The sequence below is a fragment of the Siphateles boraxobius genome, unplaced genomic scaffold (assembly GCF_051911475.1).
Source record: "Siphateles boraxobius isolate OS27281-9 unplaced genomic scaffold, OSU_SipBor_1 22, whole genome shotgun sequence".
NCBI lineage: Eukaryota > Metazoa > Chordata > Actinopteri > Cypriniformes > Leuciscidae > Siphateles > Siphateles boraxobius.
The window spans coordinates 6,858,085-6,874,509 of record NW_027508833.1 but is presented as its reverse complement, the minus strand read 5'-3'; the positions used below and the strand labels follow the sequence as shown (position 1 = coordinate 6,874,509).

The 16,425-nt window shown below is 39.7% G+C and overlaps 1 protein-coding gene across 1 annotated transcript in view; it reads left to right on the top strand.

Moving 5' to 3' along the window:
• The window catches only part of ift43 (intraflagellar transport 43 homolog (Chlamydomonas)), a 58,781-nt gene extending 42,703 nt beyond the window's left edge, over positions 1–16,078 (top strand). Inside the window, exons 6-9 of the mRNA XM_077238538.1 lie at positions 5,849–5,921; positions 7,306–7,381; positions 7,592–7,654; positions 9,270–16,078. Of these exons, the coding sequence (XP_077094653.1) occupies positions 5,849–5,921; positions 7,306–7,381; positions 7,592–7,654; positions 9,270–9,380 (323 nt within the window). The 3' untranslated portion in view covers positions 9,381–16,078. The remainder of the gene's footprint in view (positions 1–5,848; positions 5,922–7,305; positions 7,382–7,591; positions 7,655–9,269) is intronic.
• The last annotated feature ends 347 nt before the right edge of the window (positions 16,079–16,425 follow it).

The window sequence follows — 16,425 nt, the reverse complement described above, 5'->3', positions numbered from 1 at the left end:
CCTCATTAAACAAAATGTTGTTTTCTCTGGCCGCTTAATCATGGCGTTTGCATAGCGAGAGCTTTTCCTCTCGGCGCTTCACATTGAGGATTGTGTCGACGGTGCATTATTGGTCCAGACGCAGGGAGGGTGTAAAAGTTCAGGTCCAGTGGCCTGTTTGCGAAGGCTTTCTGATGTCATTGCTCTAAGAGCATTAGATTTGACTGCGGGTCCACGGGGGCCCGAATCTGCTGAACGAGACGCTTTAGAAATGAGGGGACGCTGTCACCTCGCACTCATGAATATGAAGCAGCGCTCGTGCGCGCCTGCATTTATTTGTGTATCAGGAACACAGATGAATCTTGTCAGTGACTAAACGAGGCTGGCATTTTTAATTAGCTTTAATTAAAAATGAGAGAAAAGGAAGAAGTTATCAATGAAGGATAACGGGGCTTGTTATGAGGGTCATGGAGATGAATTGAACGTGGCTTTTGTGACAGGATTCAGAAAGTCTGAGAGGGAATTAAAAATGACCACGTTTATCTCTTTGAGATGGTGTGTGTGTGGAAGGAGGGTTTCAAGGCATCATGGGTTCGGTTTCTTAAGATCATAACGCAGCTTTGGTGGAGAAGGCAATCCCAGAATGCATGAGCTCAGGGAAAAAATAAATACCTGATGGCAATTGAAATCTTTATAACTATATTTTGGATTAATTCAATACCACTAACTATCCATTCAAGATGATTCTATGTAATCAAGTGTTTTAAGTAGTTGCTAGCATGTTGCTGTGTATTAAGGTATTCTAGATGTCTTTTTTCTGACCTTGCATTTTAGTTATCTTCTGGTCTGTAGATATGGTCCGGTTCCTCCTTCAATGAACATCTGTGGGATTTTTTCACCTGTTTATCCGTCCAGCTGATCACTTAGTAAAGTAGCGTCACACTCTTCCTCATCAACACACTGATTTGAGGAATCATTCATGTCTGGAGCACAAACGCTGCACTCACACACTCAACATTAAGACCAGCTCAATGACTTTGTGAACAGTGCTAATTCACATTTGTTAGTTATATATTAATGACTTAGTATTCATGAACAGATGTCAAAGTTATTATAAAAAGTTTTACCTACAGTTTCACTTTATTTTGATGGTCCCTTTAACATATTCTGTTGACTATAAGAAACATTGCACCTACATATCTACTAACTCTCATTACAGTCTTGGTAGAGGATTAGTAGACTGGTAGGGTTAGTAGAATAAGTTGACATGTATTTGCCAAGTTACTTATATTCAGTAGAATATCTGTTGGGGAGCATCAAAATAAAGAGTTAACAGATATTAAGCAGACAGTTCACTAATACTCTAATGAGAGATAGTAGACATGTAGTTGCAAAGTTACTTATAGTCAACAGAATGTTCAAAAGGTATACCATCAAAATAAAGTGCAAGTCTTACCTACTTTTTTCAACATTGGTTGAATGTAAAATGAATGTGAAAATGAATCGTTTGTTTTTGGATAAAAGCATCAGGCGTTTTTGAACATTTCCACGTTAAGTGGTGAAGGTGACAAAAGTTTTGCTCTGATTTTATCAACAAAACGTTCCTTTACAAAAGAAAGCAATGCTTTCTTCCATGTAAAGCACTGTGACGGTGATTTTGTGAACGTGCCACACCTGAACGCACTCCAGCTAAAGCCTGTCCAAAAAAAAAAGAGGAGAAGGGCTGTGAAAGTTTGTCCTTCTTTGGGAGCGATGCCACGCTCTGTCCTGTCGAGTTTTGCCAATTAAAGCGGGTTCCCACTGTTCTGGGCAGCGGGTGCGTGGCTCTTGGCACCGCGGCTCCTGCCAGGCCTCGCCGTGACTTCCGACCCCACACAGATGGGCTCGCAGGCAGGCCTGCGCTCCTGGAGCCCGGCCCGGACCGGCCCGAGTGGACAAGCAGGTCGCCGCTCTGGCCTGACGGGTCCTGAGGGTGGCCGGCGCTGACAGGGCCCAAATGCTCGGCTCCGGGATGAGTGCGAGTGTGTGTCGGTTTCTGGGGAGCCCCTGGCCGGAGCGCCGCCTCACAGCGGGGAGAGATACTGTCTCGATCACTGAATATTCATGGCCGCCTGGTCTCCGTGACAGGGGGGCAGCGTGGAGGAGGATGTCAGTGCGAGAGTGAGAGAAACACTGAGAGGAGGGAGGGAATCAAACCGTTCACACACACAATATATAAACAGAGCCGTGCCGAGGAGACAGACAGCATCTGTGATGATTGGAGGGATTGTGGGAAATGCTGCAACTCGCAGTAACACCCAGCAGTAGCTGTAGCATATGGCCCTTGTGCACGTCTCGAAGAGGAAAACTTTGTGGCTCGATCACGTGGTCAGTTTAAATCCATAATCAGACTCTGAGAGGAACTGAATTGGCTTTGGCAAGTAAATAAAACTGACTGTATTAAGTCCATTGGAAAAAATCAATGTTTGTTTATGTAAACTAGCAGTTACAAAAAGGCCTGTTCATACTAAGAACGGTTGTTTTATTAGCATTCACACCAAAGTATGATAGCATTCTGTTTATTATTAGAAGAGTGATGCAGTTTTTGCTGTCGATGTCTATGTTTTTATCGTTCATCTGCCTAAAACAATCGTTTTGAAAGTGTTGATATCGATATACTGTAATGAGTCCATTATAAAAAGTCAGTATTTGTTTCTGTAAACTAGGAGTTATGTTAGCTAGTGTAAAGGCCCGTTCATACCAAAAACGTTCTTTTTTATAGGCAAAACTTTCTGTTTATTATTATAAGTGTGATGCAGTTTTGCCATCTGCCTCTTTAAATAACATGGGGTCTCTTTTATAAACGTGGCTGGAAACTTGCATACGCCACTTTCCACGCAAAGGTTGTGATCTATTTATCAATCTATATCGGATTCCCCACAGCGGCGAGGACTCTCTGACAGCGCGTTCCTCCCTCTTCCTGGGTTTCGGCACCAGTGTAGCAATGTTCAGGGAAGAAGGAGGTGGGAACCGGCGAACAATCAAATAAACTTTATTTAAAATAAAATAAATAAACCAAAATACCGCCAGCAGCCCCTCGCAGACGACTGCTGGCTACCGAAAATAAACATAACAGCCAGCAGCCCGTCGCGGACGACTACTGGCTAAAATAAAATACAAAAACAAAACACAACTAAAATACAGGCCTGTTCCCCTCTCGATCATCAACGTCGTCGCTCCTCCTTTATGCTTCCGCTCCTCCGTGAGAGATGCGAGACCGTTGTGCTTCACAGGTGTTGCTCATTAGCAATCGCACCACCGGCCTCGCGCCGTTCTCTCACGTCCCACGGCCGTCCTGTTTGCCACACACATGGTCAGTTTAAATCCATAATCAGGCTACCGAGAGGAACAGAGTAAATAAAACTGACTGTTATAAATCCATTATAGTATTTGTGTCTGTAAACTAGCAGTTACGTCAAGGCAAGTTCATACCACGTTCAATTTATTAGCATCAACACCAAAGTACGATAGAAGTGTGATGCAGTTTTGCCGTCTGCTTCTTTAAATAACTGTATGTATTCTGATTGGATGTCAATGTTTTTATCGTTCATCTTCTGGAAACAATCGTTCTGAAAGTGTTGATCGACTCTATATCGGCCTTAAATTGTGGAATGAAGGAATGATTGAAGCCTGAAGCTTATCAGATAGATGTATTTATAGATAATAACTAGCTTCATATAACACAAAAGAACTGTTTCCTTGCAAAAGCATTGTTTATAAGGATAGTCCATCCAAAAATGACAATGTACTCATCCCCATGCTGTCCTAGGAGTATATGGCTTTCTTTCTTCATATGATCAGACATTTTTTTAGAAAAATAATTAATCTCTGTAAAGGTGATGATACACAAGGCAACTTTTTGAACAATGTTGCTGGGCAATGTTGCCGTCAACGGGCAACCAGATGAGACACCGGGCCCACGACCGATCTAAATTATCCAGGTAGAAATGTATTGCCCATTTTGTCAATCAATGGGAAAGTTCCCAAGCAACAATCGCTCGGCAAGATTGCCCAGCAACATTGCTCAAAAAGTTGCCCTGTGTATCATCACCTTAAGTGCTTATAATGAAAGAGGATGGGACCCTCAAAGTTGACGCTTCAAAAACCACAATCAACACGACCCCAGTTGATCAATCAATAGCCACTGTAAAGTTTCAAGAGTGACAAGCACATTTCAATACAGGAGTGAATCCCATAAATTATCATATTGTGTTTTTTACGAAACACTAGTTTTTTGTTTTAAACTTGTAGTTTAATTTGTTGTGAAGCACTTTGGTTCACCCATCGGTTGATGTAAGGTGCTATATAAATAAAATACATTTACATTTACATTTTACTAGTCGCTTTTGAAATTGTGATGACTGACACCATGGCAACCATAGCAATTCTTGCGTCTCACTTCAAGTCACCTTGATTTATATAGCGCTTTTTACAATGCAGATCGTTTCAAAGCAGCTTTACAGTGATAACAAGAAAATAATGCAACATAGTTTGTTTCGGCTGTACAGCAGATCTAGAAGAAAATAGTGTCATAGTCCAGCTTAAGTAAGTTCAGTGATGATTCAGTTCTGATGTAAAAAAAAGTTATTTATTTAGTTAATTTAACTATATAGCCGCTCTGGAGAAAACAGTGATGACATCGTCCGGCTCTGTTCAGTTCTCATACAGTGATGTCAGTGCAGGCAGATCAATCATATTGTTGAATATTAAACGATTAGTTCACTTCAAATAAAATTCCAGATAAATTACTCACCCCCACGTCATCCAAGATGTTCATGTCTTTCATTCTTCAGTCGAAAAGAAATGATGGTTTTTGAAGAAAACATGTTTTACCATTACAAATTACGTAATCAAGTTGAAAAGGAGGTAACCTGACGTAGGCGGAAAATGTAGAGTTGGCAAAAAACTGTAATTTTCTCCTCAAACTTCATAATCTTCTGACTTCATTGTTTTACCTTTTATTTTTTTATTTTTTTGTAAACAGCGTTTGTCTTAGTCTTTGCACGTTCGCTTTGTAAACACTAGGTTGGTTCTTCTGCCTTCGTCACGCATGACCTTTCAATGTGATTACTTAATGTGTGGATCATCACAGCTAGTGCAAGACGAGCATTTGTGGTTAATAAGTACATAAATGTGTATTATTTAATAAAATGGCCAGATAGATAGTTTGTCTAGAAAATACTCTCATTCCTCAGTTGGGATCGTTTAGAGCCTCAAAAACCTTAATATCTTTTCGGCTGAAGAAAGAAAGACATGGACATCTTGGATGACGTGAAGGTGAGTAAATTATCATGATATTTTAATTCTGAAGTGAACTATTCCTTTAAGTGTTCCCAACAAAGCAAGCCAGAGGCTTTTTTGACCAAAGTAATATTACTTGCTTGGGCTTGAATCAAGTTCATTATTAAATTGGGCTGGTGCAGGTTATAATATTTTGGTCTTATTTTCAGTATAAAGCATTTTTAATTATTTATTTTTATTATGTCCTTGTTCTTGTTTGTTGTGTTTTTCAGCTAATTTAGTTGTAGTATGTGGTTTCAAATGGATTACAGTAGTGTTTGTTTTGTATGGTTTATGAAGCTTTGAGGGTCCCATCCATGTGCTTTATATGGAGTAACAGATTATTTTTCTAAAAATATCTGTCTATGTTCATATGAAGAATGTTAGTCATGCATCTGGGACAGCCTGAGGACAAGTTAATGATAAGAGAATTTTCCTCTTTTTTAGTGGAGTATCCCTTTAATTGCTGCTATTTTACAGTAGGAGTAGCTACTATATTACATGTCTTGTTAGAGTTCAATCTAAAATGCATTTCACCTACTTGTTCTAGACATCCCAGTGATTCCAGACCTGGAGGAGGTTCAAGACGAAGATCTCACCATGCAGATCGCTGCTCCACCCAGGTATCAACTGATACTCATCTTCTAAAATAAACTCACATGGTTCACGTGCCCACAAACAATAGTGACATCATCCTGAAACATGTCCAATTGAGTCCAATGTTTGAGCATTTGACAGATGGATCTTGCTAAGAAACTTTATGTGATAAATGCAGCTTGAATGTTGATTATTTTCCCCATATTCTCCATTGTTGCAGCTCCTCTCTTCCCAGTCTGTCAGTAACGCTCTGTTTACTTCCTGTCTCTATGAAGCCCCACCTTCTGAAAAGCACACTGTGCTCTGATTGGTCGGCTGGAGCAGTGTGTTGTGATTGTCGAGCACTTCGAGTGTGTTTGGGAAATGTCCCGCTCTTACCATAACCACCAGTTTCAACACACTACTAACTTACTCAACCAGGCTCCCTCCCTTTATTCTGCGTATGAATTATTTAAATGAGGAATATTGTGACGTGTTCGTTCCCAGAAGAAACTCAAGACTACAATGGAGGCGTTTCAGGATTTCAAAAACTGAAATAGAATATCACATGCATGTATATATATATATATATACGGTGTGTACATATATATATATATATATATATATATATATATATATATATATATATATATATATATATATATATTCCTTGAGCACAAAAGTAAAAGGACAAATATGATGACAACCTTATGTGGGACACCTTTCCTAAAGTACAAAGGCAGCTAGTTATTTTCATGTACACAAACATGATTTTTTTTAGATTTTTTTTTATAATAAGCAACAACAAATAATATGCAAGTTATCCGTTCCCAGATAAAAATAATGGTTTTATATTGACTCTGTTCTGAAGCCAAACAAATTATTAAAATACTATCTAGAAAATATTTACTTTATATAATGTTAACAAGAATCAAGAGGATAAACATTTTTCAATTCAGATTTATTTGCATAGCGCTTTTCACAATAAATGTAATTCCAGATCAGCTTTAATGAGAATATTGTGCTTAACAGAAAAACAACAACAACAAAGTGCAAATTAAACAACTAATCTTGAATAGTTATTTGTGCTAATCTAGAGCTGTCATGGAATAAAATAATCACAATTAGTCTTTGATTTCGGACTTGCCTTGAGAAAGCTAAATGGAAAAAGAAACCAAAATCAAAGATGGTGATTTCCCAAAACGTATTTAATTCATATCTTAAGTCAGTGTTAAAGGTGAAATAGTTTTAGGATGTCTAGCGTGTGATGGTTTGTCATAATATTTTCATCTAGTCAAAGTTTCAATCGATTCTTAATTTGAATGACGGTGCTGAAAAGTTTCAAAGAATTTCATCTGGTTGTCTATCAGGAATTTTAAGGGAGGACAATCTAGTCTTTAAGATGATGTAAACCGACTCTCCTGTCTTCAGTATCCAGGTAAACAGAGTTATGACCTACAGAGACCTGGACAACGACCTCATGAAGTACTCTGCTTTTCAGACCCTGGTGAGACACTCTCTACCCATCATTCCTAAACAACAACAACAGACTGTTGACTCTCTTGTAAGGCAGCGTAGAGTTTCTGAATCATTTTAGAGCATCTTTCTCATCCTACAGTATTTTGGGGTGAATATGCTGACCTGGGATTAGATTGCATAGCTGCAGTGTTATCAGTAATTGTTTGCCCAATGTTTTGCTTTTATTGAATGTTTCCAGGATGGAGAGATTGACCTGAAGTTGCTCACGAAAGTTTTAGCCCCGGAGCAGGAGGTGAGAGAGGTGAGTAAATGTAGCGTTTGTCAGACCAACAGATTTATCCAATCAGGACCAGCATTCTTCATTTTATACTTTCTCACAATGTTTTACAGCGATAGTCAACCCATAAATTAACATTCAGTCATCATTTACTCACCCTCATGTCATTACATACTCATATGTCTTTCTTCTCTGGAACACAAAATAAGACATTTTGAAGTACCTTCACTCTTTTAAACACTGGCTAGCAGGCAAACTTTTGTACTCATTATGATTTTTAAAAAAAAAATGTTTTCGAAAGTCCCTTAGGTTCACCAAGGTTGCATTTATTTGATCAAAAATACAGTAAAAAATTAATATTGTGAAATAGTATTATGATTTAAAATCACAGTTTTTATGTGAATATATAGTAAAGTATAATATATTTGTGTGATCAAAGCTGAATTTTCAGCATCATTACTCAAGTCTTCAGTGTCACATGATCCTTCAGAAATCATTCTAATATGATGATTTGATGCTCAATATTTATCAGTATTATAAATGTCGAAATTTATTTTTTTGCTGCTTCATTTTTGTGTGAAAACTGTGATGATTTTTTCCCCCAGGATTTTTTATTAATAGAAAGTTCAAAAGAACAGCATTTATTTGCAATAGAATCTTTTGTAACATTATAAATGTCTTTACTGTCACTTTGATCAATTTAATGCATCCTTAATGAATAATGTTTTTTTTTAAATCTTACTTCAAACTTATGAATGATAGTGTATCTCGATTTCCACAAAAAATATAAAGCATTACAACTGTATTGATAATAATCATAAATGTATCTTGAGCAGCAAATCATCACATTAGAATGATTTCTGAAGGATCAGGTGACACTGAAGACTGGAGTAATGATGCTGAAAATTCAGCTTTGATCACAGGAATAAATTACACTTTAAAATCATATTCACTTAGAAAACCGATATTTAAATTTTAATAATATTTCACAATATTACCATTTAACCAGAAAAAAAATGTTATTCCAAACTTTTGACCGACCTTTTTATTCCAACCTTGGAGCTTGACAGACATGCTCACTGTGAACTGCTGTATACATCACATTGTTTCCTTACAGAAGATGCATAGATTCTTAAAAAAAAAGTCCTTTTGTGTTCCTCGGCATTAGAGGTTGGAATCTCTAGTTTGCCGTTAGATGTTTCTCGTATCGTATGTAACAGAATTTCCAGGTCTTATCAATTGCACAATGTGGTTGCCCATTTGGTCGCAGTCTGGAGCCCTACTTGCATAAAGTGTGGCTCTTGTCCAGGTCCTTTTTCCCTTCAACTTCATAGAAGCCACAGCTGCACGCCACAGACTGTCCAGACGCCTTTTGCGTTCCGTCAACGTTACGTTATCAATTAACATTTAGAATTTTTTTTTTTGAGATTTGTGATTCGATTCAGAATCGTCCACGCCCGCATTGCGATGCATCTAAGAATTTATTCCACCCCCCCCCCCCACCCCTAATTGGTATGAGTGTAAATCATGAATTTTTAGGTTTCCCTTTAAAGCCACTGTACTTCTCGTGCTTCCCAGCCTCTCCCAGCCTCTCTCATCTCTTAATGAAGTTCCTATGATGGGTTTTCATGGTTTTCAGGAGGATGTTGCTTGGGATTGGGATCATCTGTTCACCGAAGTCTCCTCTGAACTCCAGACGGAATGGGATCAAGAAGAGCGAGAGGAGCAGTCGCCACCTCCAGTGGCCTGAGGAGGAACGTGCAGCACTACGTGTCTTTGTAGGGTTACATTTACACTTCATGTGTTCAGATATTGTTCATATTGAATGTGTTTCTTGACTATGTCATTGTCATTGCCGATGACATCATGCGGCTTTACGCTGTGTGTGTTTCTCATTAAGGTTAACCTTGCAAACCCAGAAACATTGCTTTTCTTAACTGGATCAATCTGGAGACATTTGTCACCGTTTGTAGTATCTGGAAAAAGCGTAAATCCAAGGTTAATGAGTGGGTAAACTGAAATCCAGTTGATTGAGTTAAAATGAACTTTGCTCTTCTGAGCAAGCCATCCTTATCATTATTGACCAGACCATCGACCGTGAACGAAAAGTCCGGTTCTCAGCTATTTCAAACACGGTGAGCTTAATTCCTGTGTTTTTATCATGCCTTGTTTGTTGGTTAAGATAACGTATTTCATTTAAGTCAGAATATCAAATTTCACTCTTTGAAAAATGTATATTTCTCATGAAATTATCCATAAACAGTTATTAATCATTTACCTTTTGTCTGTGAAATGTTTTAATTGTCATGCTAAATTTTTTGATGATATTCAGTATATCTTGTAATTTATGCTTTCAGTATGTATCTTGTATATTATGTATTTGTTTAAAATGGCTTAAAAGTTAAAAAAGAGGAACCATTGTTTTGACCAGTAGATTCAAAATTAAAACAATTACCAGTAACCACACTGTGGAACATGCTGATTTCAATAAAACTAACACTATTAAAAATCGGGTTTTTGTGACAATTTAAGAGCTGAAATAGAATAAAATATAAATATTAGATGAAAAACTTAAAAATTAAAAATGTTGCTTTGGAAACTAAAATAAGTTAAAGTACTAAAATGACTGAAAATGAAATAAAAATTTAATGAAAGATGAATAGAAATATTTAATTAAAACAAATAACATTTCTAAAATTTTAACTAAAATGAAAATCAACATATCAAAATAAAAGATAATTCAAAATACTGTAATAGTATATAAATAATGCTAAAGTAACACTGGTTTCCATATCTGTCAATCACTTCAACTTGGTGTCAATGACTGACACCCGGGCTCATTCTTGTGAGCCCCAATCACCTCTGATATTTTGAGGAAAGGCCTATGAAAATTGGTGATTGGAATTTGCATGCGCCACTTCACCGGATATACGGGTATAGAGGTAGCCGGCTTGCATCCAGTCATTTGGATTAGTTCTTCGGAACCAAGCGAAATGTCTTCTACACAAAAGGCTCATTTCTCTTTGCCTTGTTGAGAAGGATTGCTGGTGTTACGGCACAGTACAGCGGTCTCTCTCCGCGCATCACATGGATAAGTGCAGAGTGCTTGAGTGAAAGAGCAAGCTTCCTCTAAAAGTGCAAACACAGATGGAGATCGTCTTTTTAAAGATGTTTTTTTCCTTGTGTGATGGTCACGATCTTTGTCTTTGAACTTGTTTGGGTTGGACCCACACTGAGACAGCGTTTGTGAATAGTTCATGTCCTTACTGCAAGAACATGACCATGGGCAAGCGATGGTGACTTTCTTTTCTAGTAAAAAGAGTGACTTCAGCTGCTTCCTGTCCCAGTCCTTCTACAATCCACAAGACCACGGCATCTGGTGCTCAGGGCGATCTGAGGGCAACAATGGGAAATTTTCTGCTGGGTAAATCCACACAGACCTCCCATTTCTCCTCTTGCACATTGCGCCCGGTGGAGTTCCTGGATGAGTCAGACATTGCTTCACATGCAGCCGAGTTTTCACATGGTGCTCCAGATGGGGACAAATTATCGATCACAGCATCGGGGATGGGCAAATGCCTTCCGATGCTGAGGACTCAGCTGGACAACCTTCAGGTCTGGTATTCCAGACCAAGTTTGACGCAGAGTTGGCGGCCATGCCATGCCCGTCGCAAGCATCGGGCTGGCGGAGAACCTTCAAACCTGTCCCGAGCGTTTGCAGTTGAAAGAAGTACATGAAGAGCTGAAGTCGTGGAGGGTACCTTTTATTGCCTGGTCTCGCTTTTTTGGCTTTTTCATCATCTTTACCCTCATAGTTGGGGAAGCCACGGTACATGGAGGTTCCATTGCTGTGCATTTATGCCCACAAAACGCTGTCACCTGGCGGAATCGTCCTAGAGTCTCGTCCAGAGCCTGTAAGTTTACTTTTTCTCTAACGGCATAGGCTTACAGTGCCGCTGGACTGACTGTTTCCGCCTTGAATGCCATGGCCATCTTGCAGGTCCATCAGACTATTGATGCTGAAACTGTGTTCGGCTACAGACTTCGCATTATGAGCGTTGACACTATGGTGGTCCGTGAGCGGCATCTCTGGCTGAACCTTGCTGAGATACGGGACACAGACAAAGTTCGCTTTCTCAACGCCCCCATCTCGCAGGGTCGCCTCTACGGTGACACTGTCAAGGACTTTGCCAAGCCGTTCTCGGCAGTAAAACAGCAGACGGATGCTATTAAACACATCCTGACTCGGTGCCATTCCTCTGCCACCTTTAGCAGGCCGAAGCACCGCACCCTGTCTGCTTTCATGACAAGTGACACTTTAGGGGGAAGGGAGACTCCATCCCTAGGCGGTCCAGCTGATTTGGTGTTGATTCAGCAAAATGCAGGTAGACTGGTTCGCTTCCCAGGAATGCTCCCATTGCCCTGGACAAATGTGACCAGTCACGGAAACTAGGGACACAAGTCGGTTCTGGGGCATTTTGAGTTATTCATAGATTCTGAGAGTGTAATATCCAAGCTTTCCAACGATGTGTAACATGTGGAAATCTGATAATATTTGGAGAAGTTGTGGCCATTTTAAAGTAGGCACTTAAAAAAGCTCAAAGAGGAGAAAACGAGCTAAAGATTGTGCAGTTCTCACCTGTCTCTGCTGCTGGGGGTGACAATAGGGCTCATTTACATCTCATTTAGATAAGCCATACCCCCTGTAAAGCTCCTCCATGTGCTTTACAGCTTTTTTTACACTTCGAATGAGTGCACTTCTGCCGCACTAGGCGAAAAACAATTGTGCTGCCCCTCTATTTGCAACGTACCAGCAACAACACACAAAGACCAATAATGCCATATAGCCTGCATATAACGCGAAACCAGCAACAACACATAAAGACCAATATGCCATATACATATAACGCAAAACCAGCAACAACACACAAAGACCAATATGCCATATAGCCTGCATATAACGCAAAACCAGCAACAACACACAAAGGCCAATATGCCATATACATACAGTATAACGCAAAACCAGCAACAACACACAAAGACCAATATGCCATATACATATAACGCAAAACTAACAACAACAAACAAAGACCAATAAGCCATAGGCCTACATATAGCGCAAATAGTACGCAACGCTCGTGTGCCCAAAATGTCAACAATATTAAAGTTTATGTAGGAGGCAAATGCCTGCTGGCATTTTTCTTTAAGCAGTCATTTCTGCAATTTTCCAAATAATCACATTTCACCTCCTCAAATTACTGTTGCAAATCTCTTTACACCACTTTCTTATGTGCGTATACACACACAAATGAAATGTCCGCAAGCACATTATATCATCAGCAGGTTCAGCATCTTAAATAACGACTAAAGAGCAAATGAAGCTTAACTTACATTTCAGAAACACGCACGGCAGGCCTTCATCGCAGCAGCAAAGGTCTTAACTGCATCCTCTATTTCGATTCTCCGTCACATATGAAACAGCCAGCCACCGCTGTCAGCGAGCCGAGCCGCCGTATTGAAGCACTGAGGGCGAGCGCGCTGCGCCCATACCTCCGGTTCAGTTTCCCGAGCCCACGAAGTGCGGCGAAAACATTTTCGGTGTAACTGCCAGACGGTTCATCTCGTCTGCGACAATCTTTGCGGCATCCATCTTCATTGAATTTTGATATCAGAGAGAGCTGGCCAGAGCACAGCATAATAAGTAGCCATGTGGTTGACTTGGAGGGCGGGGGCAAAAGCGCCGGGTTATTCAGTATGGAAATACACACAGACAATGACACGCCACGCCCCTACTGCATGCTAGAATCTCCGAAAACAAGCCGATTTCAACCTCAAAATGTAAGCTTTTAAATATACCAATACTGCTATCTCAAACATGGAGAGGCTTCTTCGTGATTTCAATTAACAGATTCTCCAAAAAATTGAAAATCACCAATTTTGAAAAAAAACTCTTCTTTCTCATTTTGCTCGAAAGTTGTGCTGCCGACTTGTGTCCCTGGTTTCTGTGACGGGTCACAAATGCTCCTTCATAATCATTGCTAAAGTTTGCACCAGCACCCAGCACCCAGACCTCTGAAACCCCCATGTCTGGTCTCTGGACGTGATGCAGTAGATCTTAGTGACCCATCACCAGCAATGATAGACACTATCCCTCAAGCTAAAGTCCCCGCCACAAGACGGCTGTATGCTTTGAAGTGGAGTCTGTTCGCAAACTGGTGTTCTTTTCGGGGAAGACTTTCAAAGATGCGCTTTTGGGTCAGTGCTCTCCTTCATGCAGGAGAGGTTGGAGGGCCGGCTGCTCCTGACAGTGTTCACCTCCATCAATAGTACAGTACGCACCCTGCATGTTTACTTGGACTGCACACTTGGAAGCAGCTCTTTGTCTTTTTTAGGGGACAGCTGAAGGGGAAAGCTGTCTCCAAAAAGAGGATGGTCCACTGAATTGTGGATGGCATTGCCTTTGCATACCTGGCCCAAAGGCATGCCGGGCCCTTTAGGAGTGCGTGCACACTCCACAAAAAGTGTGGCTTTCTTCTGTGCTCCAGCAAATGGCGCCTGTCTTACAGACATCTGTGGAGCAGAAGGCTCAATACCTTCGCAAGATTTTACATTTTCCGTGTTGTGCCAGTTTTGTCCCGTGTCCTTTTGGGTACGAACAGGTAAGTTGAGCGAAACGTGCAGGGTGTACCGCTTGCATACAGAGTCTTTCCCCTTCCTGAGGGAATAATGTGCACTTTGGATCAGGGAACCCTGGATGTATCTTACTTTTTAGCAGCCTGGGATAGTTGAATTTGGCTGAAGAATTCAAAGCTAGGGCCCCACAGTTGTTATTTATGCCCCTTCTGGTCAGCCTGCGTACTAGAGTTATGTGCTCTATATGTAGTAATTCCCTAACGGTAAACCCGTGTCTTCCCCTAAACTGAGCTCTGTCTCTGCCGCCAAGTCACTGTGCTTGTAGAAGTGCCTCCCTCTTCAGGTAGGACCTACCACGGAGACTTCTTTCCATGTGTGGTACTTTCCAGTGGGTAAATCCATGTGATGTATTCTCCACCTTAACCTCCCTTCAGGCAGGATGTGGTGATAGTGTTCCTTTTCTCCAGCCCTTCTTCTGGGCCGCACAGCTGTGAATTTAAAAAAAGAAAAGGTCAAAACACCGGCTAAAGCAACCTATTCCCATGCTAAGCACTGTCCTCTGTGACCGATATAGAACGTCTATCCAGCCACAACGCTGAACTGCCCCTCTGAAATGACCAGGGACACTGTCTCGACTCCTCAGCACAAATCTAAATGAGTGGATGCACGCCAGCTCCTTTTATACCTGTATGTCTGGACTGGCGGGGCAGTGCAAATCGCACTTGACAATTTTTATTGACCTTTTCTCAGAATATTTGACATACTCAAAAACTAGTACCCAGAGTGTCAGTCATCGATACCACGTCTCATTCCCTCCATCAGGGTACAGAGGTTGCAACAGTAACCGAGATTTTTTTTTAACACAGCGTTTTTCACTATAAATGAACACATTGAAAACTTTTTTTAAATTATGGCAAATTAATAGTTTAGTCATTAATCGTTAAATCAAATAAATTGGAATGGAATTAATTCACAGAAATCCAAGCTTACTTTAATACCATTTAAGTACTTTTAAAGTCAATATCGTTTATACTTGAGATCACAACCTATTTTGTGTGAAACGAGATGTTCAATTAGAAAAAAAATTAAGCAGGGACTCGATTTTGTCCTGTGATGAATTGACTCGATGGGGAAAAGTGTCTCTGATAGGTGGCTGTAAAATGAGAGACTTATAACTTCAAACGAAATGGAAAGTCGTATCAGGGGTGAAGCAAGTTTCACATTTTGATTAAAGATTATGAAGGTAAACAGGGAATTATAAACATGTTTTTCTTTAGAATAAAGATGAATGATTCACAGTAAAATCAGGAACATGATTTAGAGGGACAGTTCACCCAAATGATCATTCTGTAATAATTTATGTCAGGAACAACATGAGGGAGAACGCTCTCGTATTCATGAGATTAGGAAGGATAATTTTAGGAAACATAATGTCCAAATAGAAAGCACATTATAATTGTCAGAATATTGGTTAATTTTATATCACCAGTGAAATCAATATACCGCTCAGTCTATAGTCAGGTGTGCTCAAGGCAGGGTTATTATTGTCAACTAAGACTAAAACCATATAAAATTACACGAAAATACATAAAGATTGACTGAAATTATATATATAAACTTTCAAAAATGTACATTTGTCATAAGGTTATCCTTAATCAGTAAATAATTATTTACCTTTTGTCTATGAAATTGTTTAGCCTTTTAACAACACTTTTCCACTTGGAATGAACACAAAATTATCTAACTAAAATTAAACTCTAACCCTAACCCTTATATTTCAGAGAATAAACAAAATCCTTATTTTCATAACTAAAACTAAATCAAATAAAACTTAATAAACACTATATTAATATTTTTTTAAAAAAAGACAAAAACACAACATTAAAACTTTAACTATTAATATGAAAGCAGAAAAAGTGATAATAGTATATAAATGATAATAAAATAACACTGGCTCAAGGTCTAACACAACTTTCAAGCATGATGCAAGATTTGAGAATGATGTATATGAATACACAAAAGTGTACACATACACACACACACTTTCTGTACTTTGTTTCTCTGTCTCTCTGCTCACATGAGCTTTTTTGGGCTGTTTTAATGAATTCTGCCCATATGCCCCGAGCATCTGCCGAGATGCCCCTTCCTCCCCCCCCCCTGCC